General features: G+C 35.6%; 6 protein-coding genes and 1 long non-coding RNA gene across 8 annotated transcripts; 3 read left to right on the forward strand and 4 right to left on the reverse strand.

Annotated features, from left to right (window-relative positions):
* The first annotated feature begins 214 nt into the window (after nucleotides 1-214).
* Nucleotides 215-4,138, forward strand: LOC104764178 (acyl-coenzyme A oxidase 3, peroxisomal). The gene is made up of 13 exons (XM_010487659.3): nucleotides 215-834; nucleotides 1,123-1,240; nucleotides 1,335-1,442; nucleotides 1,545-1,717; nucleotides 1,799-1,898; nucleotides 1,984-2,058; nucleotides 2,158-2,288; nucleotides 2,362-2,497; nucleotides 2,590-2,709; nucleotides 2,794-2,940; nucleotides 3,053-3,157; nucleotides 3,258-3,359; nucleotides 3,683-4,138. Exons 1-13 carry the CDS (start codon nucleotides 365-367, stop codon nucleotides 3,923-3,925), a joined length of 2,028 nt encoding a protein of 675 aa, XP_010485961.2. The 5' UTR covers nucleotides 215-364; the 3' UTR covers nucleotides 3,926-4,138.
* A 1,264-nt stretch (nucleotides 4,139-5,402) lies between these two features.
* Nucleotides 5,403-10,482, forward strand: LOC104778588 (putative acyl-coenzyme A oxidase). Its single transcript, XM_087497959.1, is given in 10 exon segments — nucleotides 5,403-6,169; nucleotides 6,259-6,378; nucleotides 6,464-6,525; nucleotides 9,201-9,285; nucleotides 9,363-9,467; nucleotides 9,556-9,576; nucleotides 9,578-9,661; nucleotides 9,737-9,762; nucleotides 9,888-10,068; nucleotides 10,411-10,482. Coding segments are annotated over 10 exon segments (834 nt in total). The 5' UTR covers nucleotides 5,403-6,091.
* Nucleotides 6,567-9,086, reverse strand: LOC104764189 (uncharacterized). Of its 2 annotated transcripts, none has more exons than XR_763734.3 (5): nucleotides 8,898-9,086; nucleotides 8,166-8,206; nucleotides 7,982-8,082; nucleotides 7,796-7,840; nucleotides 6,567-6,890 (listed from the first exon to the last, which is right to left on the reverse strand). It is a non-coding gene; the product is annotated as an uncharacterized LOC104764189 (long non-coding RNA). The 2 variants fall into 2 exon arrangements; XR_015588305.1 differs by having other exon boundaries at nucleotides 7,982-8,101; nucleotides 8,898-9,075.
* A 311-nt stretch (nucleotides 10,483-10,793) lies between the features above and the next one.
* LOC104764205 (uncharacterized) lies at nucleotides 10,794-11,931 on the forward strand. The gene is made up of 3 exons (XM_010487697.3): nucleotides 10,794-11,022; nucleotides 11,142-11,186; nucleotides 11,360-11,931. Exons 1-3 carry the CDS (start codon nucleotides 10,885-10,887, stop codon nucleotides 11,744-11,746), a joined length of 570 nt encoding a protein of 189 aa, XP_010485999.1. The 5' UTR covers nucleotides 10,794-10,884; the 3' UTR covers nucleotides 11,747-11,931.
* A 102-nt stretch (nucleotides 11,932-12,033) lies between these two features.
* LOC104764195 (heavy metal-associated isoprenylated plant protein 28-like) lies at nucleotides 12,034-12,871 on the reverse strand. The gene is made up of 3 exons (XM_010487686.2): nucleotides 12,790-12,871; nucleotides 12,596-12,671; nucleotides 12,034-12,488 (listed from the first exon to the last, which is right to left on the reverse strand). Exons 1-3 carry the CDS (start codon nucleotides 12,793-12,795, stop codon nucleotides 12,112-12,114), a joined length of 459 nt encoding a protein of 152 aa, XP_010485988.1. The 5' UTR covers nucleotides 12,796-12,871; the 3' UTR covers nucleotides 12,034-12,111.
* A 1,535-nt stretch (nucleotides 12,872-14,406) lies between these two features.
* On the reverse strand, nucleotides 14,407-15,072 carry LOC104764220 (protein AGENET DOMAIN (AGD)-CONTAINING P1-like). Its single transcript, XM_010487714.2, has one exon. The coding sequence runs from the start codon at nucleotides 15,027-15,029 to the stop codon at nucleotides 14,604-14,606; it is 426 nt and encodes a 141-aa protein (XP_010486016.1). The 5' UTR covers nucleotides 15,030-15,072; the 3' UTR covers nucleotides 14,407-14,603.
* A 3,489-nt stretch (nucleotides 15,073-18,561) lies between these two features.
* Nucleotides 18,562-20,145, reverse strand: LOC104764230 (delta-9 desaturase-like 5 protein). The gene is made up of 5 exons (XM_010487726.3): nucleotides 19,688-20,145; nucleotides 19,452-19,592; nucleotides 19,238-19,378; nucleotides 19,045-19,151; nucleotides 18,562-18,951 (listed from the first exon to the last, which is right to left on the reverse strand). Exons 1-5 carry the CDS (start codon nucleotides 20,051-20,053, stop codon nucleotides 18,753-18,755), a joined length of 954 nt encoding a protein of 317 aa, XP_010486028.3. The 5' UTR covers nucleotides 20,054-20,145; the 3' UTR covers nucleotides 18,562-18,752.
* Between the last annotated feature and the right edge of the window lie 3,764 nt (nucleotides 20,146-23,909).

The raw sequence follows: 23,909 nt of genomic DNA on the forward strand, positions 1-23,909 counted from the left end.
CGGTTGGTTAGATATAAAACCATAAAAAAAAAACAAGTTGACCGATCGACGGCTGAGATTGAACGGCGATAAAGATAAACGACCTTATCCCAATTAAAATCCGTTCGCGCTTTTCCCTAGGAGCCGCGTCATGGTCTCGACACCTAACATTACAAATTGGTTTAATTAATTTTCTCAAAGGGTATTTATGTAATTTCATCACGTTACTAGATTTATCATTTTATGTATAAAAATTTATTAAAAAATCGTTGAAGAGTTCATCTTCTTTCTTCCTAACAACGTCACTTTCTCGGAATTTTTTTTCCAGGAAAAATGAAATTGGTGTACGCAAACTCAAATTCTCTCTAGGAAAAAAAAAAAAAAAATGTCGGATAATCGCGCACTCCAGCGAGTTAATGTTCTCGTCAATCACATACTCCAATCAACTCCTCCGTCTTCGAACCTATCCCTGACGCGCGAGATATGTTTGCAATACTCTCCTCCAGAGCTCAACGAGAGATACGAATTCGATGTCAAAGAGATGAGGAAACTTCTCGACGGACACAACTTGGTGGATCGGGACTGGATTTACGGGCTCATGACGCAGAGCAATCTGTTTAATCGTAAAGAGAGAGGAGGCAAGATCTTCGTGTCGCCGGATTACAATCAGACGATGGAGCAGCAGCGTGAGATCACCATGAAACGGATCTGGTACTTGCTCGAGAATGGTGTTTTTAAAGGTTGGTTGACGGAGTCAGGTCCTGAGGCTGAGCTCAGGAAATTAGCTCTGCTCGAGGTTTGCGGGATTTATGATCACTCCGTCTCCATCAAAGTTGGTGTTCATTTCTTCTTGTGGTACGTTCAAATTCTTGATTTTTTTTTTTTTTTTTAATAAGAAAAAGACAAAGCTTGTGATTGGACATTTGGTTCTTAGTACAGACGTGTTTGGTCTTGTTGGTTTTAAAAAGTAATCACTGCAAAGTTCAAATGAAATGGTTAGTTTGTGTTTTAGTCAGTTAGGTACGGTTACAGAAACTAAATCATGAAATGCGCCTCTATGAGGATCTAGGTAGCTCTTTTGCAACTCTTTGAAAGTGATTTGGCGTCATATAGTAGTTATAAGTTTGTTTCTGTGGTACTCAGGGGTAATGCTGTAAAGTTCTTTGGAACGAAGCGTCACCATGAAAAGTGGCTGAAGAACACCGAAGATTATGTTGTCAAAGGATGTTTTGCAATGACTGAGCTAGGCCATGGAAGTAATGTATGCATATTTCTGTTTCCATACGTGTTTGTCTTGGTGATCTTTTAACACCTTGTATATTGATTTCGATATATTTCTTTATTTTTTGATATAGGTACGGGGAATTGAAACAGTGACTACTTATGACCCAACAAGTGAGGAGTTTGTGATAAGTACTCCTTGTGAATCTGCTCAGAAGTATTGGATCGGTGGAGCAGCTAATGTAAGTTGCTATTATTATATACCTATCTTGAGTGTACCAAAATCTTATGTTCTGTTTAGTTTCTAAATTCTGACTGACGTTATATTAATTTACGTTGTTCAGCATGCAACCCACACAATTGTGTTTTCACAGCTTCATATCAATGGAACCAATCAGGGGGTTCATGCCTTTATCGCGCAAATTAGGGATCAAGATGGTAACGTATGTCCAAACATCCGCATTGCTGACTGTGGACACAAGATTGGTTTAAATGGTGTTGACAATGGCCGGATATGGTATTCATACACTCAACGTTTACGTAATTTTACCTTCTACTAAGGGTGTGTACTTCATGGAAGATTTCACTATGATTATAGGTTTGACAATCTTCGGATTCCAAGAGAGAACTTACTGAATGCAGTTGCTGATGTTTCATCTGATGGGAAGTATGTTAGCGCAATTAAAGATCCTGATCAGGTATATGCTACTCCTTAATTAGAACCATTTTTATAGGATATACTTGTCGAGTTGCAGTGCTAATGTTTCCAATTTTTCATTTCAGAGATTTGGAGCATTCATGGCCCCTTTGACCTCTGGCCGTGTCACGATTGCATCAAGTGCTATTTATTCCGCAAAGGTACAAATTTCAGTAGTTTTGTTTTCGTCTCTTTACATAAGTATTTTGTAAGATATGATGTAGGAATAAATGTAGTTGATTGAGATTTTACTATGGTAGGTCGGTTTAGCTACTGCTATAAGGTACTCATTATCGAGAAGAGCCTTCTCGGTTACAGCCAATGGTCCTGAAGTCCTCCTTCTTGATTACCCAAGTCATCAGAGGCGACTGCTACCACTCCTAGCGAAGACGTAAGAGATCTTTATAGCCATCAAGTTTTTAAAGATGAGTTGTTTTTCTTTATTTATTTCTCATTTATCACAGATATGCTATGAGTTTTGCTGCAAATGAATTGAAGATGATTTACGTGAAGAGGACACCTGAGACCAACAAAGCCATCCACGTCGTTTCAAGTGGGTTCAAATCTGTTCTCACCTGGCACAATATGCGAACACTTCAGGTTAATATACCAATACATTATACGCACGGTTATGTGAGAAAGCTATCCTGCCTATAAGCCATTCTGAGGGTTTTTGTTTTTTTTTTCCTAAGGAATGTCGTGAAGCTGTCGGAGGGCAAGGTATCAAAACAGAGAATCTAGTTGGTCAGTTGAAAGGTGAATTTGATGTGCAGACTACATTTGAGGGTGACAATAATGTATTGATGCAGCAGGTAGGCAGCAGATTATTGTGATTTGTGAAGACAATCAATGCTGTAAATTTTCTTGTTTTGACCATCTTCTTATGTGAAACTTAGGTGAGCAAGGCACTTTTTGCTGAATATGTCTCGTGTAAGAAGAGAAACAAACCTTTTAAGGGATTGGGATTGGAGCACATGAACAGTTCTCGTCCTGTATTGCCAACTCAACTCACATCGTCTACCCTCAGATGCAGCCAGTTCCAGGTCATATGCCTACTCATACATATTTTCCATCTTAGCATTTATTTAGATGAGTTTTCAATTTTTTGTTAAACAATTTTTTGTTAAACAATTTCTTGTATTTTGCCCCTACCAGACAAATGTGTTCTGCTTAAGAGAGCGAGATCTTCTGGAACAATTTACTTCTGAAGTTGCACAGCTTCAAGGGAGAGGAGAAAGTCGAGAGATCTCGTTCCTCCAGGTAAGCAACTTTCTCAAATAAAAATTGCTTTCCGTTTATGTTCTCCAGCCTTTATGATTCAGTAACTTAGTTTTCTTCTGCTTTTCACCCGGGCTTGCAGAGTCATCAACTTGCTGAAGACTTGGGTAAAGCTTTTACAGAGAAGGCAATACTGCAAACCATTTTGGATGCTGAGGCCAAGTTACCTGCTGGCTCAGTAAAGGTAACTAAATCTGATTATTATTTGTGATGATTTAAACCTATTTAGTTGAACCATAGTTGTTTTGCTAGCTAGGGATCAGAGATGGTACCTCAGGCTTCCATGTCATATGATTAACGTGCAGAGTAATTGATGTTAAACAATAGGTTATTGTTCGATGGCTTGTATATGCTGTGAGACAAGTGGGATGGTTTGCTTCCCTAGGCACAATAGTTCATCGACTGTTAGTCACAATAGGGGAAAGCAGAGCGTTGTTCTTTGTGTAGTAGACTACGACTACAAGAGGAACTAATATAAACTAACTACGTCCATGTATTTGATGACAGGATGTGTTGGGTCTTGTAAGATCAATGTATACATTGATCAGCTTGGAAGAAGATCCATCGTTGCTGAGATACGGTTACCTCTCGCGGGAAAATGTTGGAGATGTGAGGAGAGAAGTTTCTAAGCTCTGTGGAGAGCTTAGACCCCACGCACTGGCACTCGTCACTTCATTCGGCATTCCAGACTCCTTCTTGAGTCCAATTGCATTCAACTGGGTGGAAGCCAACGCTTGGTCTTCAGTTTAGTTACTACTAGTTTTAATCTCTTCCACAATTCCAACATCTCCTAAAAGTTATATGTTTCCACACACGATATCTACAGAAGCTGTTGTAAGCTTTTTCTAATAAAAGGGGTATGTAATATATGTATCCAGAGTTTATTCTTTACTTAATAAACTGGTCCAAACAAAAAATAGTTTGGTAATAATTTTCAAATTATAGTCAATAATTGTTATAATTTTTTATTGGTTCAGTTGTGGATAATATAATTTTGAAATACTTATATTTTGTAAATTGTCATTCATGTTTTATTACCAGCATTTATATTTTAGTTTGTTATACTAACTAAAAAAACCCAAATAATTTATGTCAAGTGTAAAAAACAAATTGAGTGTATGACATCTCTAACGATCTTAAATGACAGGAGTCTACACTCGGTTAGTTTTCACAATTGTATAAATCATTCGGGTTTTTTAAAAATTAATATGACAAGCTAAAGTGCTTAATTAAGGTTTAGGTTGTGTATGAGTTTTACTTGTAGGGTTTGTAAAAAGTAAAGAAGAGAAAAAAAGAATAAAGAAATGAAAAAAAAAACTAACCTTTACGTTCTCATGCGGCGTTTCTCAATGCATATGAACCTCCAGATCAATCATCATCAGTTCATCACCAATATCGGACAGACACTCACGTTCATCGATTTCACTGTTGTTGTCAATAACAAGAGGAAACAGGGTGAAATTGAAGTCCAGCCAAATTTCGAATGCCCTGCAGCGCAAGAAATCAATTGGATATATAAGACATCAATGGTTTTGTTAAACAGAGAAAGTTAGGGCATAAATGAAGAAAACACGAAAAGGGGAAAATACGAACACCAACTTGTTAAAATAAAGTAAAGATCGAGTTCCAAAATTACTCCAAACGGAAATTAAGAATAGGTGCAAATAAAGAAAACATAACCTGAGAGGTTTTTAGTGCGGCGTGATGGAGGAAAAGAATCCGTCTCTAAAACTCGTCAATGATGGAATTAAGCAGCAAATTAAACTTGCTCTCTCTCTCTCTCGAAGCAAAAACCTCAGTAGATTAGATCGAGGGGAATTTGAAGATCTCGCGCAGGTAATCCCGCCGTTCCCGTTTATCTCTGCGGCCACCTTAACGAGTTTTACACTTTACTTTAGGTTTAGAAGGCCGCTCTTCATACTCTGTTTTTCATCTTAGATTCTGAACGAAGACGGACGAGTACTCTGTACTCCTTCTGTATTTAAAGGAAACGAAACGAGCATGCCCAAAAAAAAAAAAGGAAACAACATGATCCCTGAAAAACAAAAGAAAAGGAAAAGGCATTATTGTATGTTGTAAACCAAAAACAAAATACACCGACTTTTCTTAATTGGGCTAATCTTGTCAAGTTGATGTAACTAAGGAAACGGGCCTTAACTGGGCCTAGTCTTGTTTTTCTCTAACTTCATCTCCGTCGGGACAAACGCTTGATATAACCGAGAGTGACAGAGAGAGAGAGAGAGAGAGAGAGAGAGAGAGAGAGAGAGAGAGCAAGAGACAAAAACAAAATTCAAGATTCCTAAGAGTGTCAAAAAGGGATTAGATCTCTATATATATTCGTCCTCTGCTCTCTGACGCTACGCTATGTTTCGGGTAAGGGTTCATATTTTCTCTTGGACTCATCATCACTCATGGAAGGATGAATCAATTACTACACTACAAAGTCTCTCACCACACCCCTAACCAAAAAAAAAATCAAAAATTTGTTCACTTTCCCTCTCTGCAAAATCGAGATAGATGCTGTTAAAGTGAAACCCTCTTCTTTGATTTCTTCTAGAAGAACATGTCGTGCAATCCGGCGAGTCTATGTTCTCGCCAACCACATACTCCGATCACCTCCGCCTTCTTGTCCTTCTTCGTCGAATCTCTCCCTCACGCCGGAGGTATGTTTGCAGTGCTATCCACCGGAGCTCAACGAGAGCTATATGGGTTCCAAGTCAATGAGATGAGGAAATTTGCTCGACGGGCACAGCTTGGAGGACCGATCGAGACTGGCTTTTTGGGCTCATGATTCAGAGCAATCTGTTCAATCCGGAGGCAAGATCTTCGTCTCTCCGGATTACAATCAGACGATGGCGCAGCAGGGCGAGATAAGTATGCGGAGGGTTTTGGGTTTATCATATTTAACTGAATCTTATGTACCCTAGATATGCTATGAGTTTTGCTAACAAAGCAATCCATGTCCTTTCGAGTGGGTTCAAAGCTACGCTTCAGGTGAGAAACCAGTACTTATCAAGCATTTATATGCGAGAAAACTTCTTTGGGCCATACTGATGTTATCTTGTTTCTTGGTTCTTTCTAAGGAATGTCGTGAAGCTGTTGGAGGCCAAGGTTTGAAAACAGAAAACCGAGTTGGTCATTTAAAAGGCGAATATGATGTGCAGACTACATTTGAGGGTGACAATAATGTTCTGATGCAGCTGGTAGGTTAAGGAACATAATCAATGCTGTGACTTTCTTTATTTTGACAATACAATGTGACCTTATCCGTTCTTATGTGAAACTTAGGTGAGCAAGGCACTTTTTGCTGAACTAGGATAATACCCGCGGCGTAATTGTTTTTTTGTATTGTTTGTATTTTAATATTTTTAAGATAATTTTTGTATTATCATTTTCTTTTATCTTAATAAAACTTGATTGATGAACATTAAACAAAAAGCTAATATTTAAATATTAAAAAACAGATCCCACAAGCATACCATATAAATTTCATAACGATATGAAAGGTGGGCTCTTTCACTCGAATATATAGCAAACAAAGAGTGTGCAGTCCAAGAGAGCGGTCCTTCTCAATCTTCTAGTAAAAAGCTATCGGGTCTCCAAGTCTCAGTGACGAACGAGATTGAAACAGTCTCTCCATAATGAACGAGATTGTGCAGTACCTCTACGTTTTTGTGTCTTAGCTAGAACAACAAGATCACAATAAGTTGTAGCCCTGCAAATTGTATACACAGCAAAAAAACAAAAACCAAATCAAACATAAATCCCAAAATAACTGCATAGTAGTATCCCACTAACTATAGTAGCTATAAAATTGAATACCAAGACATTGATAAAACTCAAATTTTGAACCTCAAAAAGATCACCAACAACGAAAAAAGCATATCACTATTAATGGCTTCTTCAATCATATCACCAGCACATACTTCTTCAATATCATTATTTTTTACTTACGTGTTAGCTTTCTCATCACAACTCATTAAACCTATGAACAATATTTCGATTCTTAAAAATTTCCAAATAGACCACATGTAAATGCAGAAATTTAAGCAGCCACTCCTTATAAAAGCTAATAAGCACAAATCACTGTTAAAAATAACCACACTTGGAATATACAACAAAAACAAACAAAAATTCATCCAAAGAAAATGAATAAATATGTTGACCACAACTTTGATAATCCTCAGAAACTCTGATCCAGATTGACAACATAGTTGGAAAAAGAAAATGATAAACCGACTTACGAAGATGTGGTCCTAACCGCCTCCCAAAACAATATGGAGCAAAAAAGACATTAAACTTAAACATATGAATTAAGATTAAATTTTTAATTTGATTATCTTATGTTGCCATTGGGCTTAAATCTGTACATATATAAAAATCAAGCACCGACGATTTGAATTAACAAAAGCATTAGACTACCATATGCATATATGAAAATAATCAAAAGCCAACCATAAGAAAACAAATAGGAAGATCAAATGCAAAAAACCAGATATGCATAAGAGAGAAATCTACTATGCAGTTAACAAAAGGAATGTGGAAGCATGAAATTTACATATCAAAAACAGATGAGAAACACAGCCATTGACAATAATAGAAGAATTTGGTGTGTGTTACCAGATAAGGCTTGAGAATTTGTTCCAAAGTTTAAACCTTCATTTTCTGCAAAATCAACCACAAGGAAACAGAGAAAAAAACGTCAATAAACAAAGAGATAATATATTACATTGGTAAAGTCAGAACAGAAGTGAAGCCACCAAACTTAAGAAGAAGAAACTAATCACTATGAAAGAGAAAACGAACCTCGGGTTTGAGGTCACAGTGAACCACGCCTTGAAGATGACAATAAGCTACTACACTAAGAACCACGCCTTTTAGCATCTTCTTATGAGTATTTGCCTCCCCTGACACGAACGAAGAATACTAAAACCAGTCAAAGCACAATACAATAGCGATGTAATAGAATCATGTACGATGTATCAGCTACCTTTGACGTATTTCTCCAAGAGTTCACCGCCTTGGCATAGCCTAACCAGAAAGAAAATAGCTAGATTAACTACTTTCATCTCAATCATTCAATTGAAAATGATAAGGAGCCATAGAAAGCAAAATTGAAATCTGAATAGGGGTAAAGTGATAAGGAGATTTTGAAACTGGCTCCAAACGAAACTAAAGCAACATGTTATGGTAATTGATTTACCCAACAAGATCCTATCTCCCGTCTGCAAAGATTTGAATTAAAACCCACAATTATCCCAGATTCAACCAAACACCAAAGATCAAGAAAACAATCAAAATTCATATCATTTCAAAAAGATTAAGATCGGTCTAATCCTCTGAAGCAAGTTTACTCCTTTCAACAAAAATTTCATACCACTCCTAGCTCAAAATAAAGATTCTAAGAACATAAAATTCGAAAACAAGTTGTGAAACACAGATCAGTTGAATTCATAAGAGAATCTAGAGCTCAATCGGAGGTCTATGAGATTAATTTTCTGAAATATCTCGATTCCGTGCGTCTTGAGCCCTAGAATAAGTAGGGTTGAAGAACACATAATCGAAATAGGGGAGTTGTAGACAAAAACACCCAAAATAGAAGAAAAAAAAACCCTAATCTGGATTGCCCAAAAGAAAAACCCAGAAAAGATCTCAAAAACAAAGTCATTCAATTATATACATAAACAAAGTGGAAACGGAGGAGGATGTAGATTTAAGGTACCTTAGAGATAGCTCTGTAGAAACGGATAATATTAGGACGATCGATTATGCTAAGGATCGAAATCTTTCAAGAAGAGAAGATTACTAAGATTGATCGACAGATAGAAGAAAGGAGAAGAAATCGTTTGATAAAAAGTAGAAAAGAAGAAATAGATGGGTCCCTTGTTAAAAAAAGTGACATGTATTAATTGTTATAATTTGATAGGTTATTGATTTTAACTGGTAATACCAACTTCGATGTTAAAGCTGATGTGTCTTGCGGTGAGAAATTTTGTAGTTTTATTGTATTGATATGTATAAAAAGGTTGGGATTGGAGCACATGAACAGTCCACGTCCTGTATTGCCGACTCAACTCACATCATCTACCCTCAGATGCAGTCACTTCCAGGTCATAAATCTTTTCCCTCGCATTTTTAGATGAACTCAGCTTTTTGTTAAACATCTCTTGTATTTTGTCCCTGCCAGAAAAATGTGTTGTGCTTAAGAGAGCGAGATCTTCTAGAACGGTTTACTTCTCAAGTTGCAGAGCTACAAGGGATGGGAGAAACCAGAGAGTTCTCCTTCCTCCTGGTTAGCATTTCTTCTCATATAAACTTTGTTTGCGTTCCTTATATATATACTGTACATATAATAATAGTTCTTTTGGCTCTTCCTTCAGAATCATCAACTTGGTGAAGACTCACCTAAGTAAAGCTTTCACAGAAAAAGCAATACTGCAGACCGTTTTGGATGCTGAGGCCAAACTGCCTCCTGGCTCAGTTAAGGTGAGCTGTCAATAAGTTAAATGATGGGTGTTTTTGAGTCACCTTAAGTTTTCGTCTCATGTGATTTACTTTAAGGATAAATTGATTATAGTCAAGGAAATGTAGCAACTGTTTCCCTTTTCTTCGTGGGAGCTTTAAATCCTGATGTCATGTGAAAGCTTTTTGTTCACTATGTAGTTATGCTGTAGATTATACACACTAAAGCTTCATGTATTTTGTGATATAGGTTGTGAGATCATTGTATGTACGCATTGATCAGCTTGGAAGAAGATCCATCGTTGCTGCGATACAGTTACCTCTCTCGAGATAACGTTGGAGTTGTGAGGAGAGAAGTTTTGAAGCTGTCTGGAGAGCTTAGACTTTACGCACTTGCACCTGTGGCTTCATTCGGGATACCTACCTGATGCGTTCTCAGTACCGTGCCAAGGTCAATAGAGGCCTAAGGCAAAAAAAAAATGTAGCTTCTCATATTCTATTTTTGAGAGAAATTTTATTTTATTTTTAGTATAAAAAAGGATATATTATTCATTTTCAAAACATATTCCTAAAAAGCAAGATTTGGTAGCTAATGGAAAGGAAAAACAACAAAATTTCCATAATGTAAACTATATGAGTCTTGTTTTGTTTCCAAAAAAAAGTATAACATCATATATAAATGAATGTTTAGCCTAATTTAGGAAAAACTGTGGCCTATTATTTATGTAATTTTTTTGTGGCCTGAGGCAACTGCCTTTTTTTATATGCCTAAGGCACGGCTCTGTGCGTTCTTGGGTCCAATTGCATTCAACTGGATCGAAGCCAATGCTTGGTCTTCAGTTTAATAATGTCTTCCACAATTTCAAGATATCTGTCTGATTAACCTCTCAACTTATGGCAATTCACAACACCCAGATTAACCTCTCAACTTATGTGGCAATTCACAACACCCAAATTAACCTCTCAACTTATGTGGCAATTCACAACACCCAGATTTTTTTTGGAGTTACATTAGAATGATTGGTTTGATAATTTAGAGCCTCCTCGATATCAGTCGAATCCGAAAATATGGAATAGAAAGAGGGGTATCTGCGTCTTTTTACAGGAGGGGTATCTGCGTCTTTTTACAAAATCAACACCCAGATCGTTTGATTTTGAACTTTTGACAATCCATAAGACAACACCACCACTACTGCTGCTGCCTACTGCGAAACGAAATAATAATCCCAAGAGAGAGAGAGAGAGAGATGAAGATGAAGAAGAAGGAAGAAGGAAGCATGAAGTTTAGAGTAGAGAAGAAGATGAGTCTGGAAGAATACGTTGATTTCTTCTCCGCTGATACTGGCACGTCCGTCGCCGACTTCACCATCTCTTACCTCAATCAGGTTCTCCTCTTTCTCCTTCACTCACTCGATCGATTTCTCCAGCTAGATTTTGCTCTGATGATGATTAATTCTCTTCCTCTTCTCTAACATCTTCTTCTTCGTTCGACTCGTGCTTGTAGATCATTCATATGCACGGTTTCCGAAAGCTCCACAAAGCTCATAAGGTAAAAAAAACCAAAATCAATCTCACTCACCACCGATCATCATCCATCGCTGTTAGTTAGAAATTTCTTTTGGTTGAGAATCGATGATCGATTTCGAATTTATCCGATTTACGTCTGCGAATTTTAAATTTCTGGTTGGTTACTTTCATCGGTGGATGTTGTTGTTTTCCCAGAAAATTCTAGGCGAAATCGTGGATTCACTAGCTCTAATAGATCCCTCTCGCTCGACTCTGAATTCGGTCTCGTCGTCGTCTTCCCTAACTCTCGACGAAGTCATAACCGACATCGAAGCTTTGAAATGGCAGGAATGCTGTTTCACCTCCCTCCAGATCATCAATTCCGAGTCGCCAGTTCCCAAACCTTACCAGACCAAATCCAACAAGAGAAAGAAACCCTCTATGACGACGAAGACGATCAAACCCGCTGCTGATGAGAAGAAATTGAAGAATGTCACCACTACAACAGCAACGGCAATGATCTCATCATTCCCCAGAAAGGTTCGAACCAAAAAGACTATGAAGAGCATCACCTCTGTCAACGAAGCTGCTTCTGCACCTTAACCACTCTCTCACTACTACAACACTTTCCCTTCCAGGTTTACTACTACTACTCTCCCATAAATCTCACCTTCCAGATTCCAAACAAAACTGTGTGTTTCCTAATTTTAGTGTTCTTCTTCTACATAGACAACTTCAACAATTAGCTTTATATCAATAGAGATAACTATGCATTTTATTCAAGCAAATACAGAGTTACTACTATATATAAGCTTCAGTTACCTTGCATAATATAATCCCAAAGGACGAAGAAGATATATAGGAGAGCATCATCAACGAAGCCTTGAAAGTAAATGATAAAATTTGGCTTTGTTAACTTTATGATTAAAATTTACTCAAAGCTCTTTCATATAGAGGGAAAAAAAAATTCACATGATAGAACAAGCATTTGGATTCTCATCACTAAACTTGGCACCAGTCTGGTGGCTGAAGATAGAGGCATGAACAGGGTGGTGCCTGTAAGACGAATACTCATTGCTATCGTAACCATGCTTGTAATAGTTGTAAGAAGATGTCGGCACTGGCGCTGCGTGGTTTATTGGGCCGTTGCAGCCCTGAGGGTTGTACAAGTATCCGCCGTTGCTGCTGCTTCCCCCGCCTCCTAGGTGATCAGGGTTATATGGAAGCTGCCATAGCTCAGCTCGCCGACCCGTTTTTCTCACTTTCTTTAGAACTTTCTTCTGGTCGGCATAGCCAGTCACCGTCACTTTCTGCTGCATCATGTCGATTTCTACTTCATCCACTCCTGTTTTCGTTAATTTCAACAACAAACAAATTATGGCTATCTTGTTTATGATTTACACACACAATATACAAATAAAGCAATTTGCTAGAGATCAATGATGTTTTCACCTCTCATCTTCTGAAGAGTATTTTTAACTCTGCTTTCGCATCCCACACAATCCATGTGAACTCTCATCTCAATAGTCTGTAGATGGATAAGAGATTGTTAAATTCATTTCATGTAGAAGAAAAAAAAAACCTAAAACAGCATCGATCCATGCAATAAGTAAAACAACAAATTAAACCAAAAGAAATATGCTTACCGTCATCTTGAACTTTTGTTGTTGATTTTTAGAATTAAGGTAGTCAGATCAAAATTGTGAAGTTTACAATGAATATTGATCAATGGATGGCATTGAAATGTTCGATATATATAGCGTTCCTTGTTCTTCAAGCTTACGAACCCCCTTTTCTTGATTTTAAAATTATAAGTTTTCTACATTTAATAATATGGGGACCAGAAATAAGGTATTATTATTATTATTGCACCGACTTTTATTTGTAAACCGTGTAGATATTAGTTGGGAGGAGGTTGCTTCTGATGGGCATCCACAACGGAAACTTATTCTAGTTTCAATATTTATTTTTTCGGCATTGCATGTAGCTTCAAATTTCAATCACATTTGAAAGTTGACCCATAGATTATTCAAAAATAGATATAGCTAGAGTCAATGAGTCATGTAACTATGTATCAACTTTACTAAAATAATCATATTTTGGTTATCATTCTATTTAACTTGCAAAAGAAAATTAAGTTTTTTTTGTGAGGTAATTTTATTTGTGCGGGGTGCAGTGGCGGAACTAGGAAATCATCACATCAGGGTCAAAAAAAATTATTAGGGTCAATTATGTGATTTAAAATTTTTACCAGGGTCAATTGTGCTATTATACCAAGGTTAATTTGATTTTTTCCTTAAAATTTTATCTAAATTTAGAATTTCACCAGGGTCAGTTGACCCACATGATTATACTCTGCCTCCGCCAGTGGCGGGGTGTTGATCGATATTCGTTGAGTTTTCTTATTGGAAGTGAACGTCATAAGTTTTAATTTTATGGCTAACAATATTTTTTAAACTACAATTTAAGATGAACGTTGACGTTTTATCGGTTGTAAATGTGAATTAAGGATGACTCGATTGAGAGAGCAAAGTTGACTTATGGAAATCAATTGAATGTAAACTTGGGAGCAAAGCATGGACGAATGACACTTAGTGCTCAGCGAGCGAAACTGACGGATCTGGTCCATATTAGCCGACCAATTATATATTGTCTCGTAATCCAATTTATCGAAACCAAAAGTTATATATGTCTCTTAAACCGGTCTAGAGGCTTTCGAGGATCACATTGAGGGGGAAAGTTGTCTTTCGATCTACTCGTTTAAAGTGTTTTATTGACCTTTGTTAAACTTCCCATTTTGTTATCACAAGATTTAAGAGCGGTTCGGTTGTATTTGGCTCGAGAATTTGGCATTACAGTGAATGTGCAAGCCTGTGATAGAACTGGCCTTGCATAGTTGCATTTCGGTTCATGTATCTTCATTAAAGTTCTCTTTGGGCTTTCTCTTTTTAATTCAAAACTCAGAAATTATTTAAGAAGAGTTAAATAAGTCAAATACTCGTATATAATGTTGGATATATCTATATATTTGTTATCATGTTTGGTACGTGTAACAGCATTGTGTGCCTATATATAAGTTATATAACCCCGTTCCCCTTACCTGTTTATAATAACGCATCTGATTAAATTAAAAACCCATGGGGGTTCAGGAGTCATTATTTTGCCAATTTTTCGTAATTACGAAACAATATGCACAAACAATTTAAAGATTATCTTTTTATATATTTGCTTGAACGCTACCTATATCTGAGCCAGGAACCGAATTTAAGAAACAGAGCAACAATGTCTTTAAAAACAAAACCCTAGAATTATAAAGATACATAATAAACAGAGGACAAGAAGAAACAGGTCAACATCGTCTTTAAAATCAAAACCCTAGAATTATCCATAATAAACAGAGAACAAGAAGAAACATGGCAGAGTGAAAAAAAACAATGATAGAAACCCTAATTCAATAACGTTATTGTTGCCTTCTTGCAGAAGAAACCCAATCACCGTTAACCCATTCGAGATGCCTTCTGAGACGGTAAAGTGGGTACTTGAGCTCCTCGCCGGTCGTCGCAAAGTAAATGGAGTACAAGTCGCTTCTCCCACCGATGACCTCTCCGACCCACCACCCGTCTTTGTCGAAAGCATCGACCTTTTCGTGGCGGTGGAACACTACAGGAAGAGATTTGGGAGGCATCGGACGGAGTTCGTCGGCTGAGATGACTTCGATTAACCGTTTAGATTCGTCCTCCTCCGACACAAGATTCTTGTACTTAACTTTGTAGTAGGATCCGGATCCTTCGGGAGTCTTCGACAATACCGTGGCACTGAAGTAAGACCCCAAGAAACCGTCTTCCTTGCTGCAGACTTCAACTTGATCTCCTTTCACGAACTCCATTGTTAAGGATTGCAGTATGATCCAAACTTTTTTTTTTCTTCTAATTTTCTTGATTTCAGTATACGAAGAGAAGGATTGGTGTATTTTATAGGAGATTTGTTTCCTTTTGTTTTTGCGTTTTTACTTTTTAAAATCTTTCCTTTTTTTGTCCGGATTGTTGTTATCTCCTTATCTTTTTTATTTTTCCTTTTCCTTTATTGAATGGGATATAGATCATATCATATAAGTGTACATTCATATGATTAACCAATGAGGACATGGAGCTTAATAAATTCAACTTTTAACTACTACCGAGTGGGGAATAGTATATGTAACTACGATAAAAACCTAGTTTGTTTTTCACCGTGAATCTAATCATTAATTATCATTGCATTGGTCACACTATCTACCTCAGACGCAATTATATCTGGTTATCATGGATCTCATCACAGCGACTGGTTTGAATTTGCGTTTGGAATTTTTCTTGTCACAGACAAACAGATTGTTCTGTCTATACTTAAAGGTTGAGAATAGCGAATGTTTAAAATTTAATGCCACCAGCATTTTCCAGTGATATGATGACCCACATACATTATTATGTTTTCATATCAGACACCATTAAGTTGGTGTTATTTTACCACCCTCTAATTCTATATATTGTCTGCAAATTTGTGCGATTTTCTGGTAGCTGTCGATATGATGGTAGGCAATTTTCATTGATTTATCTTACCAACTTTTTATTAACACTATAGACTCTACGTAATAAACATTTGACCAGAAAAGAATAAAAATAAAATTAGTTAACTTATGGTATACCATCTTAAAATAAAACAAGGAAAACCATCTTATAACATCATGAGTGTTGATATGTGTTGATCTTGGATATATATGGTCGGCGAGTCGATCGAGGTCGGTCGTTAATAACATGTTAACAAGAGTTTCAATATGTGTTACCAAAAAAAAAAAAAAGGAGTTTCAATATGGGCCGCAATTTCAACTTAAGTTTCTTACTCTAACTCTCACATGCCATTCTGTTTAGTGGTTAAGATTATCAGAGTTTGTTTGATTATATCTACAATTATTTATCCTAATCTCTACTATATTCGACAACTCTATATTACGTCACCAAATTGTTTTTCTTCTCACATGTTAAGAAGAATCCTGTTATAAATAAGAGTGTTAATCTATGTAATTAAAGACATCCTAAAACAAGGCGCAAAAAGAAAACAATGACAGGTACCTGCATAGTATATAAATTAATATATAATGTCAACTGTCATGCACTTTATTGAACTATTTCACATATAGTATATAATTGAAATGATTGATAAATTAATGTATGACCAAATAAAAATCTGTACGTACAACGTTGTTAGACGGACCACAAAGACGATAATCTCGGAGAAAGGGAAATAAGACTCACGTGACGTGACTAATATACAATACTATATAGTTTAATAAGAAAACAAATTAAAAAAATATATATATATAAGCCATAAAAACATTTATTTATAATGGAATACAACCATAATCCCAAAGCTGACAAAAATGAAAACAGCTACCTATATCGCCTAGTCTTTTGATTTATTTAGAGCTTAGTCTACTTTTATATAAATAGCAGCTAGCTCATTTAATTTAATTTCTCAGGTGAATATTTCAAATCTTAAAGGAAACATCAACCAACTAGAGTCATCTTTTGTTTCTGGAATTGCGACATCAGTGGCTAATTTCGAGAGCTTCAAATAGTCGAATTAGGTACCAACTCTCTCCCATCGTGAACAAACTTAACCACCTTCACTATGTCCACAAGATCGTCAGATCTCCGTTTTTTTAAAGACGAATCTTATATATTCAAATATTGATATATAGATTCTTGTATGGTCTTTTATATATTACCAAACATTACCAGATGAGTGTCTTTTAGTATTCCACTACCTCGAACCCAAATATAGCATGCCGAGTTTACGAGCCATGTCACGTGATACCTGATCACACCTCCAAAGCCCCCTGTCATAATATATATATATATATATATATATATATATATATTGATTTTGATTTTCATACAAATTCATTGAGAAGACTAAGAATTTAACTTTGTCCGAAAAAAAAAAAAAAAGATATACCCCGCCGCATGTAAAGTGAGGTAAACCACCATATAGATAGAGGACGTTCCAAAACATTAAGATGTGGAGAGCAATAGTCCTCGTAGAAACCTATAAAACCATTGCTTCTTCAAGTCCATCACTTCGTAAAAAACGCCCTAGTATGCTTTACTCACCACTCTGATTTGGCTGGAGCAATCGTCTCTAGTAGGGTCACACATATCGGACCGTTGATGAATTATATTGGTTTGAGTTATATAAATTGTAGTATGAACGGAAGTTTTGTGTAGATATGAGCTACTATTGTTGCGTCAAGGTCAACATTGTTAAATGCATATGAGTGACCACTCTCTCCTTGAATGCTCTATCTGCCTCTTCCATTTCTATCTTCTATAAACCGGCAACAGCACATGTTTCGCCCATAACTTAAACAAGTTTTCCTTACAGCCAAACCTCTTGTGACTTCTTACCATTAACAAAAGGGAGATATATATATATATATATGTATGTATATATATATATATATATATATATGTATTATGCATACCATAAGTGGTATGTATGTCTCAAGATGAGGATTTAACTACGAAAGCCCCAACGGCCAACGCCATTTCGATTTTGCCAAGTTTCGTTAGAAATATTTATAAATAGATAATATCTCACAGTTTGACAAAAAAAAAATAATAATAATAATAATATCTCACATTGGTATAAGCTAGAAATGACTTTAGTATTCGAAGTAAGAGAACCGCCTATCTAGCTAACTAGGTAAATTAAAGATTATAGTATTACTGTCTGAAAATTAATGCATCAGTCAGTTATACCAATGTGAGATATTAAATAATAAAAAAATTATTAATCTTACAGAGCTAATTTTGGTAAGATATGCAAAAGTAAAAATTACGAGTTGACGTAAAATAAATAAATGACGAGTCTCTCTGCTTTTTATGTCAAATATTAAGAATCTTGAGTTAAAAGAGATATTTACCAAAAGAAAACAATGACAGGTGATAAATGTCACTGACGATCTCTGAGAACCCTATTGAATGTGGGAGATAGATAATAGAGAGTACTACTGGGGGTTGTTTGATCAAATTTAAAACAAAATAACAACTGATTCGTACAATTGTCAAAAAACAAAAAACAAAAAACAACAACAACTGATTCGTACGACTTTAGCCTGGACCCCGAATTAAGACGATTGGGACTCTCACAGAGTACTCACGTGACCACGGGCGAGACAACATCATCATTCATCATGCGCATTTTATAAAAGATTTATCTTATGATCCATATGAATAATTAATATCTCCTTTTTTCTAATTCATATTTATTTCGATTGATTTTCTTCAAAATTCTTGCTCTTTAGATTGAGTACATTAACAAGATGTGACTATATCTTGAGACTAATTAATAAGATTCGGCTATTCATTCAAAGAGAGACAAAATATCAAACTCTTTTGCTTCGATATAATAATGATCACACATTACAAGGCTAATTACAACCATATTTATATTTATATATTTATAGATATAAATCTCTCTTTAATATTAATTATACTCTCTTATAGTTGAACGTAAATTATTTTGTTTATATAACAAGTGCATAATTATATTTTTTAGATGATATTTTCAGATATCAACGAATCAGAGCCAATTTCTGTTTCTGGAATTCCGAGGGCAATTTGACATCAGTGGCTAATCCGAGAAACTCAAGTAGTCTAATGAGATACCAAGTGATATCTATTTGCCACCACTCTAATCCTTGTCTCGCCGATGACTCAAACGCGTGGTGATTGTTGTGCCAACTCTCTCCCAATGTAAATATGCTAAGCCACCTTCAATCCATTCACAAGATCGATCGTTAAATCTATGTTCTTTATATATAAATATATATAGAAAATATGGGGCCATAATATATATTATATTACCAAACGTTACGAGATGTATCTTTAGTCTTCCACGACCTCGAACCCCAAATATGGCATGCCGAGTTTACGAGCCATGTCACGTGGTACCCAATCACACCTCCAACGCCCTGTAGAAATACATATATATCAGCGGTTTTTATTTGGATACCTTACAAAATAATTAATTTTGTGTAATAAAAAGAAATAGACATACCCCGCCGCATGTAAGGTAAGGTAGACCACCATAGAGATAGAGGACGGTCCAAAACATTAAGACGTGGAAACCAATTGTCATTCGTAGAAACCAATAGAACCATTGCTGCTTCAAGTCCATCACGTTGTTACGTCCTCCACACTGTTACAATATTATTTTGCATTAATATTACAATAACATCATAAAAGAAGAATTATACACGTTATGTTTATACCTTATATTTGATATAATGAGTGTCACATATCCACCACACATGACTGAACCAAAATCCTTCAATTGGGCTATGTGGGTCGCGATCTGAATCTGTAAACTGGTGATGGAACCTATGTATGCTCACCCAATCCAATGGATCACCCTAAGAATAATAAATATTTTCTAATCATACTTCAAAACTAAAAGAAAAAATGTTTGATATACAAATATGTAATACTTAGTTATCAATTAAATAACCTGAAGAGCAAAAACAGCAAAATAAGCTGAAGGATACTCAAGCCATTTCGGGAGCTTAAAGCTCCGATGAGCCAAGTTCCTATGGTATGAGAATGTGATGCTGAGTGCAGTCAAGGCGTAGAGAACCAAACCGAACCGTAAAGCTTCCCATTTGTAGTTGAACGGTGCCAAGAGACACAAAAAGTGCACAATCATAACGGTTGACGCTCTTATTATATCGGCCCACGACCAATATCTATAAATGTAAGGCCTTTTTCTCTTACTCACCGTGCCTCTTTGGCTAGAGCCATTACCTCTAACGGGATCACACATTGCACCGTCGAGAGGAGTTTCTTTTGTTTGAGTTCGAATTGTGCATTTTAACATTGAACAACGTAGGAGTATATATGGGCTATTGTAAGCTTACGTAAAGGTCCACGCACGTCCTAGTTAAATGCGATTAACTACTTTTCTTGAATGCTCTATCTACTTCTCCCATTTCCATCTTTAATACTCTGGCACCAGCACATGTTTTCACTCCCCAACGTTCAACTTAGTTTTATTTACAGCCTTTTTTTTAATACAACGAATTAACGAAAGAAAGCAATACTACGTCTGACACCAAAAAAAGAAGAAGTATATTACGACGGTATTATTATTGGTATATATGTATCCATTGGCCAAAGATAAAACTTTACTCCACGCTAACCAAGATAAAATCTTAGGCCGACGTTTCTTACAGATATTTAATACGAATTGCGTTGCTAGTCCAAGAAATTAATATTTACATGTACAGAGTCACAGATGAAGACATGCTAGCTATGTTATCAGTTTCATGCAGTGCTTTTAGGCTAGCTTTTCTGCGTTATCTTTATATAGATTCGTGACCTTCTCTACTCTATCATCCACATGAGCTATATCGAAATCAAAAGGCAAAACTTTTTTTTATCGAAACCTAATTGATTTTTCGAAAAAGTAAAGAAAAAGAGTAATGCTTTTGAATGTTGTCTGTTGTGGTTGTATCTTACAATGTGCACTTTAATGTTTCTATTTATAGTAATATTAGAGATATGGTAGAGAATAATATGTAGAAAACCACCACTAGTATCTCAAAATATAAAATTTGATTATATATGTTAAATTAAAGAAGCAAATATATATAACAGATACAACAAATTATGTGTTAAGTAAACAAATCGATAAATTACATCTAATTATGAGAATTGTATAAGATTGTTTTATAAGTGACAATAGAAGTTTCAAATACAATATTAGAGTTCTCGATCATCGCTCGTTTTATTAGCTGGTTAAATAAAAAATATCGAGTTCCATTTAAGAAAAAAAAGAAAAGAAGAAGCAGTCGGTAGTTTTGTTTCTTGGCATTCCAAAGGACAAAACTAGTTTTAATAGAATTAAATTTATACATTTGTTTTAAAAAAAAAAATGTGGCGAAGATATGATTTGAATTGTGACCTCAGGTTATGAGAACTGTGGGCTCCCAACTGTTCCACCCGGAAATGAGACAATAAAACTTGGACAAATTAAAACTCTAGTTGAAAAAGAAAGAAAGAATTGAATGCACCCATGGTTCACATTTCTATGAATAATAAAACTACACATTTAAGAAGAATGGTCTTGCTCGGACTTAGTTTTTCAATTTGTATTTTAGAACCTAGTTTTTTTCATTCCGAAGATTCCAAGTTATATCACATCACTTAAGGGATAACTCAATTGAGTGTTCTTAGAGTAAAAATATTATTAACATAATATAAGATCATTAGTTTAGATCTTTTGTTTAAAGAGTTAGTTATTGGAAAACATGTTTAAGATCATAATATTTAATAATATAATAATCTAAAATATATTATAATTTTAAAAATTTAAAAAATAACATTTAAATTGCAAACTTAAAATTTCAAACTCGCCATTTAAATATTTCTATATATATATATATATATATATATATATAAACCGTATAAGAATCCATATACAAGTGAGACCTACATTGATACAAGTTGTATCACACAACAAGTCATTTTTACAGAGATTCCAATGTAACCAGGGGAATTAAATGTGACTGTGAGAGACAACTTCTTTTTTAATATGTCTTCTCTGTTTTCTTTTGTTTTTGTTTTTTTTTTTGTTGGCAGAGTAAATAGTAAACTCATATACTAGAGTGATCGATTCTTTACCTGATGGAATAAAGTCATGTATAGTGCCGTCGGGATATTGGTGGCAAGTAAAAAGAAGTCTGGAAGTCTTAGTTTAGACTTTAGGGGTCCACTTGATGGAAATGGTTCTTTCGAGGAACATATTCATGATGAAAAAGATGAACCAGATGCTTCCATTTGAGCTACCCACATAATATCAAAAGTTACGTGTAGCACATTATATTCATTCTTCATCAAGTATACGACATGTAACATGGACAACTTTATTCTTGATGAAAAGATGTTCATGTTTCCTTGTCAAGTTTTCAGTAACGGAAGTACATCGCTATTACCTGAATTCCTTAAGACCCATGAGCTGTACACCAGACGGTCCAACACACAGTACACAAGTGAAACCACCGAGGAAGACCAAAGACCTAACCAGCATGAGCAAGTAACCGCAATGAAATTTTGAAAAGAAAAAAACATTCAAATTAACTTTCAAGAGTACAGCTGCAGAGTTAAAATTACCCAATCGGGACCACTTCCGCAATAATGATTTTGACCTTATTAGGTGTCAAAAATAGCTCGAGCATCTTAACATACAATCATATGGCTGCAATTGTGGGTCTTATGTCACATGTTAGCTGATATACATGTCCAAACTCCACCCCCGAATCACAGGATAACTTTTTGTAGGATCCTTGATACAAGGCCAGTAGCCCAGTAGTATATCCCCTTGATGGTATCAACTAACAACAGTTCCAGAGAGTATGAAAAAAATCAAACAGAAGATTATAAACAAGTTTGCCATTTGACACCAGAGCTACCAAAAAGTGATGGAAGCAATGTGGAACAAAATGCAACTACAAATAAAGAAAGATCAGGTTTCAATAACAAATAAGAGGAAAAAATATTCAATTAATAGGCGGATCTGGGATCTTTATAACGATTACATCAATCCATCATTAGTAACCAGGCCCGGCCCGTGGCAGAAGCCCAGCAAGCAAGTGCTTTAGGAAGGGTAATCTATATAAACTTTAGGGGCATTAGTTTAGAATATCATGCAGTGTGGTGGTTAGGTTATTTGTTATTGGTTCTTGGTTCGAATCCCCCTGTCTCTTTTTCCCAACAACAATTTTTTCTCCCCAAAAAATATAAACGAATTTTCCAAAATTCTTATGTTATATTAATAAAATTAAATAATTATTTATTAAACAATGAAACAACAAAAAAAAAGCTTAATTGACGATTTGTATTCTGTCCGTGGCTGATTACTATCAAAACTTTATTTAAAAAAAATCAGCTTCTTCTCCACTTTAATCTCTTAAGATTCTAACATTAGTTTTTTCCTATGTTAATTTGGTATGCAAAATTTTTTTTTGGGACATTAAATTATAGTCAACTATCCTTGGGCTCGCACTGGCTTCACTTCAATTTTTAGGTGATGTTTGTTCGTAATAACCTTGAATAATTAATCTTGTAATTTTTTCACTGGTCACAAATTCATAGCCATATTATACAAAAAGATTAAGCAATTGACTTACTAAGCTGCATAAAAAGGATGCGGACCAAATTTTGCAACAGTTGCTCCATACAAAGCATCTGAGAGTTTATACGAATACCAATAGCTGAAAACACATATTGCAAAAACACAACTCAAAAGAACATGTCCCAAGTTTCACAGAACGTTCATTGTTCTTCTGTGCAAAACCTGAAATCTCATTCCTCAACCTTGTTGTTCTTGCATCCATCCAATGTGGTGATGACTCCTGTTGGTAGTATCTTCTCCCATAAGTGAGCTTTGTCTTCTAGTGAAAAAGGGAACAGTCTAAGTTTAAAACTGTCTTCACTGACACCATTGATCTTGGTTAGGCCACAGAACCTATCAAATTCATCAAGGTGGTCTAAAGGATCTTCTATAGGCAGACCATGGAATTTGTTTGACTAGATTATAGTAATCACCCCACTTTTTATTTCAAAGTTGTTGTTTGCATGGAATTTGTTTGACTAGATTATAGTAATCAGCCTACTTTTTATTTCAAAGTTATTGTTTGCTACTCCAGGTGGGACTATTCCAGCTCTTTGAAGAG

This window comes from Camelina sativa, chromosome 3 (genome assembly GCF_030686135.1).
Source record: "Camelina sativa cultivar CO46 ecotype springtype chromosome 3, ASM3068613v1".
In the NCBI taxonomy this organism is placed as follows: domain Eukaryota; kingdom Viridiplantae; phylum Streptophyta; class Magnoliopsida; order Brassicales; family Brassicaceae; genus Camelina; species Camelina sativa.

Bases quoted from the DNA above. Each gene is read 5' to 3' on its own strand.
- LOC104764178 (XM_010487659.3), top strand. From the start codon at position 365: ATGTCGGATAATCGCGCACTCCAGCGAGTTAATGTTCTCGTCAATCAC. The intron at 835-1,122 runs GTACGTTCAAAT...TGTGGTACTCAG, and splicing joins GGTGTTCATTTCTTCTTGTG to GGGTAATGCTGTAAAGTTCT. The intron at 2,941-3,052 runs GTCATATGCCTA...TGCCCCTACCAG, and splicing joins TCAGATGCAGCCAGTTCCAG to ACAAATGTGTTCTGCTTAAG.
- LOC104764205 (XM_010487697.3), top strand. From the start codon at position 10,885: ATGAAGATGAAGAAGAAGGAAGAAGGAAGCATGAAGTTTAGAGTAGAG. The intron at 11,023-11,141 runs GTTCTCCTCTTT...TCGTGCTTGTAG, and splicing joins CCATCTCTTACCTCAATCAG to ATCATTCATATGCACGGTTT. The intron at 11,187-11,359 runs GTAAAAAAAACC...TTGTTTTCCCAG, and splicing joins AGCTCCACAAAGCTCATAAG to AAAATTCTAGGCGAAATCGT.
- LOC104764195 (XM_010487686.2), bottom strand. The intron at 12,489-12,595 runs GTGAAAACATCA...TAACGAAAACAG, and splicing joins TACTCTTCAGAAGATGAGAG to GAGTGGATGAAGTAGAAATC.
- LOC104764230 (XM_010487726.3), bottom strand. From the start codon at position 20,053: ATGTTAAAATGCACAATTCGAACTCAAACAAAAGAAACTCCTCTCGAC. The intron at 19,593-19,687 runs GTTATTTAATTG...TATTATTCTTAG, and splicing joins TTGCTGTTTTTGCTCTTCAG to GGTGATCCATTGGATTGGGT. The intron at 19,152-19,237 runs GTATGTCTATTT...GTATTTCTACAG, and splicing joins CTTACCTTACATGCGGCGGG to GGCGTTGGAGGTGTGATTGG.
- LOC104764220 (XM_010487714.2), bottom strand. From the start codon at position 15,029: ATGGAGTTCGTGAAAGGAGATCAAGTTGAAGTCTGCAGCAAGGAAGAC.